The following is a 15,616-nucleotide window of genomic DNA, read 5'->3' as shown; positions in this document are numbered from 1 at the left end:
TGACCACTTCAACAGAGAACTATATTGCTGATCATACCCTCAGTGACTCTAAGATGGGCTTTGTTGACAATCAACAACCTTTCATTGCTTTTGCACAAGATGGTAATATTGATGTTGGAATGAGACCTAACATGAGGGCAAACCTGTTACAACAAAATATGGAATCTAGTCACGCAAGTTCTACTACTGCAGTGCCCAGTACCTTTGAGACAAAATCATTACTTCTTCTTAGTGAAGTAGCTTCTGCAGTCTCTGAAAACAATGAAAACATGAAAATAGAAGAGAAAAACACAGATCTACCCAAAGAGAAGGCATTATTTGTGTGTAAGTATTGTGATAGAAGTTTTCTAACTCTGAGAGCCTGTTGTGGTCACCAAAAGATTCACAAGAATCATAACAAGGCTGACATCATAGAATCAAAGAAGGTGAAGGCGAAGACTCAGAAGCAAAAATCAAGAAAATCTGATTCTGAGCGAGTGGATGCTAAATCATCAGTAAAGCACCTAAAGAATGAATCTTACAAAGTAAAACCTGGCACATGTGCCAATACAGGCAAGTCATCACTAATTTTGAAATTCTACTCCACATTTTAATTCCATTTTATGTTTACGTAGTCATTTTTCCTTCGATTTATGTGATAATTTTTATTTTGAATTTTTTATTTTGAATTTTTTATTTGTTATATTTTGGTATGATTTTTAAGAATTTAGATTATTTATTATTTTTAGGTTTAGGTAAAGCATCATCATCTTATAGATACAGGCTTAGGGCAGTCAGGTCATCATGGAAGAACAAAGTGTTAGTATAGGGCATATACTTCTATTGTATGCTTTATTATGTAATCACTTAGTAGATTTTATTTAGTTTTATAATATAATGTTAATATATATATAAATTTAATAGTATTGTAGTTTTAATGACAATAAACTAGTTGTCAATGAGAAGCAATGGTGAAACGTGTGTTTGTCTAACTGTTTGTATACAATCCATTCTTTCCATTTTATTGCAGTCATTCTGATGATACTGATTCAGAAAGTGATGAAGATGATGGGTATATATTTGACAAGCCTGGCTATATTCAAAATATCAGTTATCTTGACAACACAGCTGAAATTCCTAACTTGTGTAAGTGATTAAACATTACAATATTATCATGCCAGTGATAACATGTTTTAAACTTTACTAATACCATAATTGTAATCTCTGTATTTTTAATATTTAGTAACCAAGGAAGAGAAAGCAAACGATAGAAACGAGTCTAACATTGATGGTGAGTTGGTATGGCCACAGATTGAGGAATCCAACAGTAATAAATGTAAGTATAACACTTTTAAATTAGAAGAGTTAAAAAAATTACCAGTTACAACCACCTAAAGTTGTATAGATAATAATTTTCTATTTCTTTGTAGATGATGTATTTTCTATACATGAATATATTAAAACATCATCAGCAGCACCACATGAATTGTTATTAAAGAATGAAACAAATTCACATGAGAATCTTGATGATTATGATACTCAGATTCAAGGTATGTTTTGATTTTGAATTATTATATTTCTATTCCCGTCTTCACATACTATTTTCATAATTGTCATTCACTTTATGGGAGAATTAACATTTCTTTATTCCCATTTTTTAGTTGATGGTAAATCATGGTTCAAATGGGAAGTCAGACTATTTGAAGAGGCTATGTGGAAGTTTGAAAAAAACTTTTTCAAAATATCTGAATGGGTAAGTTAAACCAATTCTTGTTATTTTATATTTTTTTAAATATGTTATATCTCATATAATAATTTTCTGACTTACATATTCTAAATTACAGATTACAACTAAATCATTCGGCCAATGTGTTGAGTTCTACTACAAGTGGAAGCCTACACTTGAAGAATTCTATCCTGATAATACTTATAGAAACCGAAATGCTAAATTTGTAAGTATTTACACTATTAGCTGTTTGCAAATAAATATATTGTTATTATTCATATTGGTGTTGACAACTTTAATATGTACCAAATATTTTATTGTTTTTCAGCTTGAACGAAAGAAGCAAAAGAAAGAGAAGAGAGATGCAGAGCGTTTAAAACTACTGGAGGAAAAATTGAAGAAGGAAAGAGCAAAAGAAAACAAGAGAAGGGGAAAACAAAATCTGCCAATAAGATTGTGGAATAGAAATGAAGAGGAACAGTTAAAAATAGAACCAAAGATTACAATAACAACTGAACAGTATCTAAAGAAAGTTGAAAGAGCAAAGAAAATTCAAAGATTTTATTGTTATGGTATGGCTTATCCAGAACCAGAGATGCAAAATACTGTAGAAGATGAACATACATCACAAAACATGAATGGAGCTTCATGGAATCTGAAATCTAGAGGACAAAAGAGGCCATTAGATGATAATTGCCAAGAAATTGAATCAAAGAAAAGAAAGAATATAATGGATGATAAGCCTCTCTTTATCTCATTAACACAAGATAAGAAACGATGATATACCAGCCAAGAAAACTAAAATAATGGACGTGAACACCATGGGCAATAGTTCTTTATAGTTTTACAACTAACAATGATAACATTCACCATATTATATCTTGGACAAATTCAGAAAACTTTTTAGCTCACTTTTGCAACACAGATATTTTTTTTTTGAATGACATGAATGAATTTGTGCAAATAAATTACAGTATAAACTATGAATAATAATGATAAAAATTTCATATTACTATTATTAATTAAAATATATCATGCCTCAATATATATATTTTTGATTTAATTTGACTGTGTTATGTTATTTGAGTAAATGTTGTAAAATTATATGAAAATAAGTAAAGCTGTAAATAAATGTTTTACCATATAGATTTTAGATCATGTAAATGTTTCTTACATTACCTGGAAATGTATGTATTTAAGACTGAATTGACTGGTTTATTTATGATTGTCATTTTTTAAATACAAATGATCATAACTAATATTATTTAATGCTTCTCCTTGTTGAATTATTTATCATGTAAACTGTAATTTTAAGAAATTCTAAAATATTAAATTATTTTTTGGTATTACGAGTAGCTTAGCGGTGAGTGGCTTTCGCGGTAATTGGGTTTCGTATCTGTAGGGTTTCGCGGGAAGTAGGGCTTTGTCTCAGTAATTGGTCCTTTCGTCCTTGTTGAGTTTTATGTTTCTTTAACAACTGGCACTATTCTGGGAATACCATCCTGGCAGGAGTTCCAAAGACCCATGCTCTGATAATGCCTCTAGTTTCAAAGACCAATAAACAATTACTATTATAATCTTATTGTTGTTGCAAAGGATAGTTGAATATTGTTTATTGAAATTAATAATCCCCATAACCGCTTTCCAATATAGATAAATTGTAGTACGTAACAAACTGTATAACAACATTTCAGTGTTATTTACGAAAATATTTGTTTATAATTTTATATTGCTTGGCAATACCCACCCCAATTAGATATAATGTGTACATATTTTAATAAATAAAGATATACTAACAAAAATGAAATATTAATTATTTCATATTTTATTATATAACCTGCACAACAGTAATCAATATTTTTCCTTGCTCGAATGATGTGTAACTTCATACGGGAATCCTGATAAAGTTCACAACTGGCGATTTAGTAGTATTAGGGATTGTCAACTTCCCGTGAATTTGATTACCTAACATGTTTAGGTTCATGCGCTGCAAGTTGCAGAGCACATACCTAAGCGGCCGCCCCCACCCCAACAAATAATTAAGCCAAGGCGGTATCGAAATCAAGGAACCCTCAGATTTGACACAATCTGGGAAGTTTGAATTTCTTAAATGAAGCACAGGACGACGAAGCTGAAATATCCAAGAACACATACCAAAAATCTCAAAAGTAAATATTCTAATTGAAAAAAAATCTTAGCCCACCACTGTCATTGCAACAGCCAAAAACTGATTTTTGAATACTTTCGCCCCAAATTTATTACCTCCTATAAGTTTTGTAATTATAGCTGTGTTCAAATGATCATGCTTTTTATTTATTTTGGCTATGTTGTACACTGGTAAGAGATCACAGGTGCCGACATTGTTACACTGTAATCCCAACGCAACTTTGAATGAACTGTAAATGCTGCCTTCAATCTAGAAAATATTATCGCAAAACGGTTGGAAATCTTAAATTTAAGAGCAGAATACGTCCTAGCAATAAAATAAAGTGACTTCTAAAGACTGAGTGTTTTTTTGGCGAACTTCGTATACGGTGCCCGGTGCCTACCGTGGCAACAGCCGAAAACATGTTGCTTGTTTTTTGAGTGGAGCCGATCGCCAACCAGCCTACCAGCTTGTTTTAGTATAAGCTAGTAACAACTTGTTAATAATTATGGGATGATTTGTAGGCATAAGATTGTTATGTGAACTTTGTTCATTAATGGAATACTGTGCGATGACGCTATTTTCAGGGCCTAACTGATTCAGGCTCCTATATTGACTATGTCCCGGGCTGTTTACTCGTACCAACCAACTTACTTGTCAGTGTCTAACTGTTATCACCGTCCCTGAGGGACGGTGCTGTTATATACAGCCCAGAATACGTCAGAACAGTAAAAAAAAAGTCAGCTAATGTCAGTTGCCTGTGCCATGAGAGTCGGCCACAGAACCAAAACAATCTGTCAGCCTTCGCCGCCCACAGCATCGATATGATTTTATATTGTATAGAAATGAACACTAAATGCAGCTATCCCGGTCAGCAATCGAATTATCAATCTTAGTGGTCTGTAAGTGAATGTTGTCAAGTTTGAGAGTGTGTTTTAACGTACAGCGACGTGAACAATATTGCTACAATTTTGGGCTTGAACATGTTCTATATTCACCCAAAACAACGACGAACCTGAAACAAAAGTAACCGTCCGTTCTAAACGACCTGCATCTATGAAAATCGAGTCTTATCTCCTTTGCGTTTCCGATCGACAGAAAGTCGGGTCCAATCTACCATGATTGTTTGCTTATCAATTCACGAGGGTCAAAAACGTTTTTTAAACCTGAATTTAACGACAAACGTTTTGTGGAAAACCTGCTATGTAGTGCTGCTAATTTAAGTGGCTATTTTAGTAACACTGATGACCTGGGGTCACGTTCACCAGGAGCCGAGAACAAACTTCTTATTTATCGATTTTTATGTTGACATTTGTTCCAAAAGTCTAGTTATTATATTAGAGTCTCAATTATTGTTATGAACATTAGCGAAGTTCAAATATGAGAAATAATTCTTAGTTAGAAATTTCGGGTTTTCAGAGCGCATTACGAGAGTTGTTATGAACATCGTGACTGAATTATTATTATCGAACAACAAACATTCAGGATATATCATTGTACAAGATTCGTGATTTATTTGTGTATACACTCTGATATCGGGAAATCGTTTATTACAAAATTTATGCACTAGCTATTCTACAGTTATTGTCATTCGCGATGATTTCACTCTGATTTGTAAGATAAATTCTCCATACTCTTCCATTACCCATGATACTGTTCGAGCCTCGTTGGTAGGTTTTTCTAGAATGTTCAAGATGTCGCTGATGTAACAAGTGTTTGTAAACCGTTCTGTTGAAATAAAACGGAGTTTGTGTTCATCGAGAACCGCGAGTTTCTTCAGTGTCACTGGGAATGGGCGAAAACCTGTATCAGAACATTAAACGTTCCCCACACTGAAAGGTGGCGACCACGACGGGACTTACTGCACAATAGCGTTTGTGTTATACAGAACCGTGTAATACAACAGTGAGTATTATTGCCAGCTTATATAAAAAGAACTGAAACATTTGATGCGAAGTTAAAGAATACGTGAACTGTTCATACTACGCCACACAGAAATACACCAATCATGGCATTTACGGAAGAAAAATTTGCAAGGCAACTAACAATAGCCAAACTCAAGCTTGAGGAAATTACTGAATTATCACAGAGTGAATGTACTGCTGATATAACAATGGCGTATGAACAAGTAGGCGAGTTACTGAAACGGCTGGAGCATTCGAGAGATCAAACAACTGAATATCTGTTAGACAAAGAATCAGAATTAGAGTATGTGAAGCAGTGGACAACAACGCAGAAAGCGTCCATGCAACCAATCAGGGAGGCTCGTCAGCATATCAGAAAATTGGTTGATGATGCAACAGAGCGAGAGACACAAGGGAAACTAGAAAAGGAACTACATATCCAGCAAAGGGTGAGTGAAGAGCAATCCAAACACCGACTACGACAACAACAAGAAATTGAAGAGATAATTATTCGTCAACAAAAACGAGAGGAGGAGTGGTATTTGAGAAAACTTGATTATGAAAAACAAATACAAGCTAGACATGCTGAACAGGTGAGCAGTGGGGAGTCTTTAACAGCGCCCTCTACACAAGCAGTGAAACTACAAAAGTACACTATTACTCCTTTCTCTGGTGATTACAAAGACTGGTTACGCTTTTGGAATCAGTTTACTGTGGAGGTGGATGGGTCCAATATTGCTGAAGTCAGTAAATTTAATTATCTAATTGAATTGGTGAAAGACAAACCAAGAGAGGACATCCTGGGACTGCCTCACACTGCTGCAGGATATCAGGAAGCTAAGAAAATACTTCTACAAACATACGGTAAAGATATTAAAGTACACAAATCACTGATAAAAGACCTTGAGGAAATTCCAACTATTACTAACATTCACAAATTGAATGAAGTACATGACTTTTATAACAGGCTATCAAGAATTGTGCGTACACTCAAAACAATGAATAAACTGACTACAGCACAAAGTTCAGTATATACATTAATGGACAAACTAGGTCCTGTACGTGAAGTGCTTGTACAAAAGGATGACAACTGGGAAGAATGGGGTCTAGAAGAGCTTGTTGAGAGTCTGCGGAAATATGTGGAAAGAAATCCACAGAGAGTTACTGAGGAGAATAATACTACAAAATGGAGAGATGATAAGAAAAGAAAAGATGAAAAATTGCTGCTTGGGAGTAATGGAGATCACACATCGAATCGTAAAATTAAGTGTGTGTATTGCCGTTCTGAAGATCACTCCAGTTATAGTTGTGTCAAAGTGCTCGATTTGGCCACAAGGAGAGCCATACTCCGTAGAAATCGAATGTGTTTCAACTGCACAGGAGTTGGACATCTTGCGAGTGACTGCAGATCAAGGGGATGCAGAAATTGCAAAGGAAAGCACCACACATCAATTTGTGACAGGGCGAAATCTACACTTAACGTTTCAGAGAGTGCAAAAGTAGAAAAGGGACTGAGTATCACTACACAGCATACAAGTGCGATTCATGCTACAGTCCTGAGCAAAGTTGGAACAGAGACAGTTCGAATCATGTTTGACACAGGTGCTGGTAGTTCATATGTGTGTACTGACTTGATAACACAATTGCACTTGAAACCTATAAAGAGAGAACAACGCTGTATAGAACAGATGTATGGCACTGTCAGGAAAACTGTCGAACTGTACAATATTACAATAGAATCACTAGCAGTAGGTGGGTTTTCATTTGATGTCACCTGTGTAAATGCAGAAAAGGGTGTTTTAACCCACTTACCAAACCCAAACATCAAATCACTGAAGAAACGACATGTTCGGTTTCGCAGACTGCAGTTTAGTGAGGAAGAAACGACTGAGAATCTACTTGCTATTCACATCATCTTGGGAGCAGCCGACTACCAGAGGATTCGAACAACAGAACCGCTGGTGTTGGGCATAAATCCAGACAAGGATCCAGGTGCTGAGTTCACTATGTTGGGTTGGACAATTTCAGGAAAACAGTCATCAACAGAAAGTCAAACAGAGAAGCAGTTCTTCATGAAAACCGGATATGAAGAATTTGAGAAGCTGTGCTCACTGGATGTTTTGGGAATTAGGGATGTGGATAGAAGAGAAACTTCAATGATTCATGAAGAATTTAGACAACAGTTGAGTATGACAGAACAGGGATACTACGAAACCAAACTGCCATGGAAGGAAGATCACATTCCTCTTCCTACAAACAAAGGCTTATGCACAGCTCGACTGTACAGCACATCAAAGAAACTAGAGAGAATGGGGAAATTAGAGGAGTACAATGACATTATGAGAGAACAAATAAATGAGAGAATTATTGAGCCTGCACCATTTCATCAAACAGGGGAGGTCATTCATTATGTGCCACATCAGGCTGTTATCAGAGAGAAAGCAGAAACAACAAAGATGAGGATAGTGTACGACTGCTCAGCAAAGCCAACACAAAAATCCCCTCACTCAATGACTGCTTAGAGACAGGCCCCTCACTACAGCCACTACTGTTTGACATTATAAGGAACCGCATGCGAAAATATTGCATCAGAGGAGACATCCAGAAGGCTTTTCTTCAAATTCGAGTACACGAACAAGACAGAGATGCAATGAGAATTTTGTGGTACAACAATCTACAAGATCGTCAACTGATGGAGTACCGTTTTACACGGGTGATCTTTGGAGCAACTTCAAGTCCATATATCCTAGGAGTAACATTGCAAAAACACATTGAGAACTATAGGGAAAACTATCCAATAACAGTCCAAACTCTATTGGATGATACATATGTTGACGATATTCAAGGAGGAGGAGAGACAGAACGTGATGTTGCAGTATTCAAAGAAGAATCTACCAAAATACTATCAGAAGGTGGGTTTTCACTTCACAAATGGCACAGCAACATCACCCATCTTAGCTCCAAAAACAACATAAAACATGAAGGGACTGATAACACATCAACCAGTGACACAAAGATTCTCGGTATCCCATGGAACAAGATGGAAGACACACTGATTCTTGACTTTGAGCCAGGCTTAAAAGGCAGTGAACCAACTACTAAACGGAAAATGATATCGGATATTAACAGCATTTATGACATACTTGGGTGGAGTTCACCAGTAACTATCACTGCAAAATTGATCTTCAGTGAAGTTTGTCTCCTTCAGTTACATTGGGATGAAAGGGTGCCAGAGGGAATTCACAAAAAATGGTGGATGTGGATAAAGAGCTTGCAACTAGCACCAACCATAACCATACCACGCTGTGTGTTTACCGACACACCCACAAGTTTTGAGATTCATGGATTTGCAGACGCCAGCAAAGTAGCTCTCTGTGCTGCAGTCTATGTTGTGGCATGCCGGGACTCAAAACCAGTCAGTCAGCAGTTGCTAGTTGCCAAGTCCAGAATCGCACCAAAAGACAGGAGCATCCCAAGATTGGAATTGGCAGCTGCTCATACTTTAGCTAAATTGCAGAATAATGTTTCAAAGGCACTAGCTGCATTTCCCATCACAGCCTGGAATAGTTGGGTAGACAGCACAACAGTTTTGTATTGGCTTCAAAACCACGGTGAATGGTCAACATTCGTTCGCAATCGAGTAAGAAAGATCTGAGAGCTTACAGATGCTCAGTGGAGATATGTACCGACAACAGAAAACCCAAGCGACTTAGGGACCAGAGGCACAACGCCAGACCGTCTTGGTACACTTTGGTTCAATGGGCCAAAGTGGCTTTCAAGTGAGATAGACAGACCAGTTCAACCAGAGATTTCTGAATCAGCAGGCACGAAAACAGAAAAGAGGTCAACGAAGTACAATAAAGCTATGCTCCTGACAGAAGATGAGAACGACTTGAATAAATGGGTACAAGACCTCCTGAGCCGATTTCCCTTCTGGAAGCTTTTGCGCATAACGACACACATAAAGCGTTTTGCAGACAGCTGTAGAGGGATGAGACGGATTGGGCCTCTCACTAAATCTGAGATGTCAGCAGCGGAAACAGTATGGATTAAAATGACACAACAAACAAACAGAATGACAGTCGACATTGCAATATCAGTAGATCATGACGGGATACAGAGATGCAGCAGTAGAATCCAAGGTTACAATCCAATCTACATTCCACGAAAGACAGCCTTAGCGAGACAGATAATTGAGCATTGCCATATTCTAACATTACACGGGGGAGTAGCCACAACAATGAGTAAGGTGAGAGAGAAATACTGGATTCTAAAACTGAGATCCCTAGTCAAATCAATACTACACAATTGGAACCATTGTAAAAAGTACCGTGCAAAAATGTTGGATGCACCTGTGACATCAGTTCTGCCTGCCTTCCGAACGGAATTTACTGAGCCCTTCGATGTGACAGGTGTGGACTTTGCAGGACCACTTCACTACAAATTAGGCAAGAGTGAAACGAATAAGTCTTACATCGCTCTCTTTACATGTGCAACTACCAGAGCTGTACACTTAAAGCTGTGCAGAGATATGTCAACGATAGAATTCAAACGTGGACTGAAGGAGTTTGTTGCACGGAGAGGATCACCAAGTTGTATGGTGAGTGACAATGCCAAGACATTTGTTGCGACCAAGATGTGGCTAACTAAGCTTCAGAATGATGAAGATATATTCAACTACCTCACAACAAAGGGCATTGAGTGGAGATTTAACCTGTCACGCTCTCCATGCTGGGGTGGTTTCTTTGAGAGACTCATTGGCATCACAAAAAGAGCCCTATCCAAAACTATAGGACGAGCGCTGCTGACGTTCAAAGAACTTGAGGAAGTACTGCTGGATGTAGAAGTTTTCATGAACAACAGACCATTGTGCTACATGGAGGAAGACTTAGAACAAGTAGTTATCACTCCAAATATGTTGTTACGCGGACAGCCAGCACGTTACTTAGAGGACAATGTTCATGACTTAGATGACGACATAGGCAAACGTCTAAAATACCTTAAGACCTGTAGAGAACATGTACGTAAACGTTGGTTGAATGAATATTTACATGCATTACAGGAGCGTAATACCAAGGGGTTAGAAACCAAAAAGCATGAATTGCCAGGAAAGAACTCTGTCATTCTACTGAAGGACTCAACAAAGAACCGAGCAAATTGGAAGATAGGACGCATTGTAGATACCATTGTTGGTAAGGACGGAGTGATCAGAGGATACAAAATCAAGACAGGCAGTGGCTACATCGTTGAAAGGCCACTCCAATTGGTTTGTGACCTAGAAATCAGCAATACAAATGATGAAACTCCAGTGGGTGATGATATTAAATCAGAAGAACCAGTTGGGACCCTCAAGAACCAGAATGTGAGTCGTCCAAGTCGAAAGGCAAAGACTGCTGCAGTGAACCGCTTAGTTGGTGTCATTGCGAACGAGATTGAGGACGATTAGAAAACCATGATATTAAAGTTAAGGTAACTTTAATAGGGGGAGGGTGTGGAAAACCTGCTATGTAGTGCTGCTAATTTAAGTGGCTATTTTAGTAACACTGATGACCTGGGGTCACGTTCACCAGGAGCCGAGAACAAACTTCTTATTTATCGATTTTTATGTTGACATTTGTTCCAAAAGTCTAGTTATTATATTAGAGTCTCAATTATTGTTATGAACATTAGCGAAGTTCAAATATGAGAAATAATTCTTAGTTAGAAATTACGGGTTTTCAGAGCGCATTACGAGAGTTGTTATGAACATCGTGACTGAATTATTATTATCGAACAACAAACATTCAGGATATATCATTGTACAAGATTCGTGATTTATTTGTGTATACACTCTGATATCGGGAAATCGTTTATTACAAAATTTATGCACTAGCTATTCTACAGTTATTGTCATTCGCGATGATTTCACTCTGATTTGTAAGATAAATTCTCCATACTCTTCCATTACCCATGATACTGTTCGAGCCTCGTTGGTAGGTTTTTCTAGAATGTTCAAGATGTCGCTGATGTAACAAGTGTTTGTAAACCGTTCTGTTGAAATAAAACGGAGTTTGTGTTCATCGAGAACCGTGAGTTTCTTCAGTGTCACTGGGAATGGGCGAAAACCTGTATCAGAACATTAAACGTTCCCCACAGTTTATGAAACGAATCAATCTTCTGGTTATCTCTGGTACGACTGCAGTCTTTGGGACAAATTTGAGGGACTGTAAAACGCAATTTATGGTACGCGACTTAAAAACGCAATTTACACGTGAATTTCCCAACAAAGGTTTAAATGTTTTAGTTGTATGTGGTGTGGCACTAGTGTGGAAAGCTGTCGAATAAAATGGCAACAACCTTTGAACGCATTGTTATGCTAATTTGATTTCTGGCATGTTGACAAAGAAATAAAAGATTTCTGGAATTTTCGGCGATAGCTACGTAGATTTGAACCAAAATGTTATCGGCAAGACTCGGAAGGCGACAGTGACAGCCACTGAAACGTAATAGAAGGCAAATGAACACGTCAAGCAAAAAAGACTTTTTCCAGTCGTAGCGTAAAGTGGAGGCACATACCATTTTGACTCTTGAGGGGAATGGAAATCAGTTGATTTCAGGGTGACACAATAAGCGAGAGAGTAAATCGTTTTTATGCTACGAAAAAAATGAAGACCTTGAATGTACTTTTTAGTCCCCGTTCGAACGAAGTCCGAAAACGGGGACTTATAATTTGGTCTCCGTCCGTCTGTGCATCCGTGCGTCCGTTCGGAGTCATATCTCAGAGAATCCCTTGGACGGATTCCGTTCATTCTTTGCATGTGTCTAGTACTTTATGTGGGACATATGCACATGCAGTGGTTTAGCGATTCAATTCAAAATGGCCGACTGGCAGCCATCTTGCTTTTTGAAAATGTTGTATTTTAGACATGCTTTGTCAGTTTTCATTCAAACTTGGTACATAGATCATACATGCTAGGATACATGTCCATGACAATTTATTTCACAATTGGATCAAAGATGGCCGACTGGCAGCCATCTTGTTTGTTTGAAAATGTCGTATTTTGGACATGCTTTGTGAGTTTTCATTCAAATTTAGTACATATATCATACATGTCCCTGACCGTCCGTGAGTTCCTGAGTCTGTCCATTCGTCCGTCCGTGCGTCAGTCTGTCCAGAGTCATATTTCAGAATCCTGTGGACCGATTCCGTTCATTCTTCGCACGTGCCTAGTACCTTATGTGGGACATATGCACATGCAGTGGTTTAGCGATTCGATTCAAAATGGCCGACTGGCAGCCATCTTGTTTTTTGAAAATGTTGTATTTTGGACATGCTTTGTCAGTTGTCATTCAAACTTGGTACATAGATTATACATGTTAGGATACATGTCCATGACTATTTATTTCGCAATTGGATCAAAGATGGTCGACTGGCAGGCATCTTGTTTTGGTTTTTTTATGCGGTATCTTGGATGTGCTCTGTCAGTTTTCATTCAAATTTGGCACATACATGTACTTTATACATGTTAGGATGCATGTCCATAATAATTTGTTTCAAAATCTGGTCAAGGATGGCTGATTGACAGCCATCTGTCTTTTTGGCCTTACTACTAAATTTCCACAATTTATGTACCATTTTCATTCGTATTTGGCACATACATCATACATATCAGTGTGTTTCATAATCAGATCAAAGATGGCCGAATAACGGCTGTTTTTATTTTTGGCCATATTGCTACTACATGGAACACGTGTTTTTATGTAAATAAACAATCTGTTGTATATGCCACTTGGAACTCAAGTTTCAAGGACACGCTCGCAACAACCCCTCTGCTTTAATATGACAAGCACAATGGGAACTTTCAAAAAATTTTTACGGGGACTGTGTCATTTTCAATGACTTGTTGGACTTTAGTACAACGCCATTTTTGTTTGATTACCTAACGTTTTTAGGTCCATGTGCTGTAAGTTACAGAGCACATACCTAAGCAGCCGTCCTTCGGCAAATAATGAAACAAAGGCATTTTCGATGTCAAAATCGCGAAACTCTCCCTTTTTACGCAAACTGGGAAGTTCGAATTACTAAATGAAGTACAGGACGATGAAGCTCAGATATCCAAGAACCAACACACACCAAAAATTATATCTCAAAAGTGAATATTCGTGGTGTACGGTATATTAAGTCTAACCGGACCATAAGTTGGAATTTGTTAGTACTCTGAATATCCAAATATATTTTAGTATAAGGTAGTAAAATAGTGTTATAATTAATTGATTACACAAAAGCTTTATCTGGTCTCTGGGTTCTAATATTTCTATTTCTGCGATTTATGTAAATGGTAATCAATAAAATTGTGCATAGAATGTTCATAGATCATCAAAGAACAGATATCTTTTTTAGAGAATAATCTCATAATAATAAAGCAGTGCTTTTGAAATTGATAAGTACTATCAAGAAATATTGCAATGCTGAGAAATGTTTGAGATTGACAAAATGGGTGGTCTTATGATTTATTGAATACTACTAGTATTCCATGAAAATTTGTTTTTACAATCACATAACAATCTTATTTTGGCTTAGAGTGTAACATTTTTCACTTTGCTTTACTATATTTTAATGTTTAATAAAATGTTGATCAAAGTCTGTACAAATGGGAAATAAAGTGTATTTGCCTAAAATTAGGAAAGAAATGATAGAAACGTACATAAAAATGTACGAGAGATGTTGCACTAAAAATTGGATGGGGAAAAAAATCTTGATATGGCAATATTGAAAATATCTGCACTTTATATCTTTTTTTTTTGCCTGATAAATTGTAATAAAGTGATATTTATTGAATGAAATCTTTAACCATAATTTAAAGTGTTTTTATTGTGTGTGTTATATCTCACAGGCATTGGAATGAGTTGTTGAGAAAAGAATGATTTTGTTGTTTTAGTCCAATATTTACAGAACTATACCCCCTCAGCTATAAATACTAAATTTCCAGGTATAATGTTCCAGCAAAGTGCTTTCATGTGTTTGTGGAGAGAGGGATTTCTGATAAGATACAAAATCTTGTGATTGGAGGGCTTTCTGATTGGATTCACAACCTTGTGATTGGAAATGTATTTCAAAACTGATTTCTGATAGGATACAAAACCATGTGATTGGAGGGCTTTCTGATTGGATCCTCAACCTTGTGATTCAAAACTGATTTCTGATAGGATACAAAACCATATGATTGGAGGGCTTTCTGATTTGATCCACAACCTTGTGATTCGAAACGTATTTCTGATAGATACAAAACCATGTGATTGGAGGGCTTTCTGGTTGGATTCACAACTTTGTTATTCAAAACAGATTTCTGATAGGATACAAAACCACGTGTAATTCAAGAAAGATTTCTGATCCTATACAAAATCGTGTGATTGGAAAGAAGGATTTCTGATTGCACATTATATTTCATTTTGACTAAATTGTTCCTCATAATTTGCAAACTCACAAATTAACATTACTCATGACACATCACAGTGTTTAATGTAAAATCAATTATTAATAAACCATTTTCACTCCAGTAACGGTATTATTAAATAGGCAGTATCTACAGAAAAAAAACAAAAAAAAACAAACATTACATACAACTTCCAAACTCTAATTTTGTATTTTTTGAAATGAAGATTAAATTAGCTGTCCCCAATTCAGTTATATATCACAAACCAGCACTTGGCGTATTTACTTGTCATCAACAAATATATCACAAACCAGCACTTGGCGTATTTACTTGTCATCAACAAATATATCACAAACCAGCACTTGGCGTATTTACTTGTCATCAACAAATATATCACAAACCAGCACTTGGCGTATTTACTTGTCATCAACAAATATATCACAAATCA

The 15,616-nt window shown here is 36.7% G+C and overlaps 4 protein-coding genes across 4 annotated transcripts; all 4 read left to right on the top strand.

Moving 5' to 3' along the window:
* The first annotated feature begins 269 nt into the window (after positions 1-269).
* LOC146749013 (uncharacterized) lies at positions 270-2,486 on the top strand. The gene is made up of 8 exons (XM_085505835.1): positions 270-552; positions 729-798; positions 1,010-1,125; positions 1,223-1,315; positions 1,410-1,529; positions 1,641-1,732; positions 1,824-1,931; positions 2,034-2,486. The coding sequence occupies exons 1-8, from the start codon at positions 270-272 to the stop codon at positions 2,484-2,486; spliced, it is 1,335 nt and encodes a 444-aa protein (XP_085361961.1).
* Positions 2,487-5,859: 3,373 nt separating this feature from the next.
* LOC146749012 (uncharacterized) lies at positions 5,860-8,277 on the top strand. The gene has a single exon (XM_085505834.1). The coding sequence runs from the start codon at positions 5,860-5,862 to the stop codon at positions 8,275-8,277; it is 2,418 nt and encodes an 805-aa protein (XP_085361960.1).
* A 50-nt stretch (positions 8,278-8,327) lies between these two features.
* Positions 8,328-9,410, top strand: LOC146749011 (uncharacterized). The gene has a single exon (XM_085505833.1). It carries the CDS (start codon positions 8,328-8,330, stop codon positions 9,408-9,410), a length of 1,083 nt encoding a protein of 360 aa, XP_085361959.1.
* A 210-nt stretch (positions 9,411-9,620) lies between these two features.
* On the top strand, positions 9,621-11,201 carry LOC146749010 (uncharacterized). Its single transcript, XM_085505832.1, has one exon. The coding sequence runs from the start codon at positions 9,621-9,623 to the stop codon at positions 11,199-11,201; it is 1,581 nt and encodes a 526-aa protein (XP_085361958.1).
* Positions 11,202-15,616: the final 4,415 nt, after the last annotated feature.

This window comes from Saccoglossus kowalevskii, chromosome 2, assembly GCF_978046115.1.
Source record: "Saccoglossus kowalevskii chromosome 2, keSacKowa6.1, whole genome shotgun sequence".
Classification (NCBI taxonomy): Eukaryota; Metazoa; Hemichordata; class Enteropneusta; family Harrimaniidae; genus Saccoglossus; species Saccoglossus kowalevskii.
This window is presented reverse-complemented; position numbering and strand designations above follow the sequence as displayed.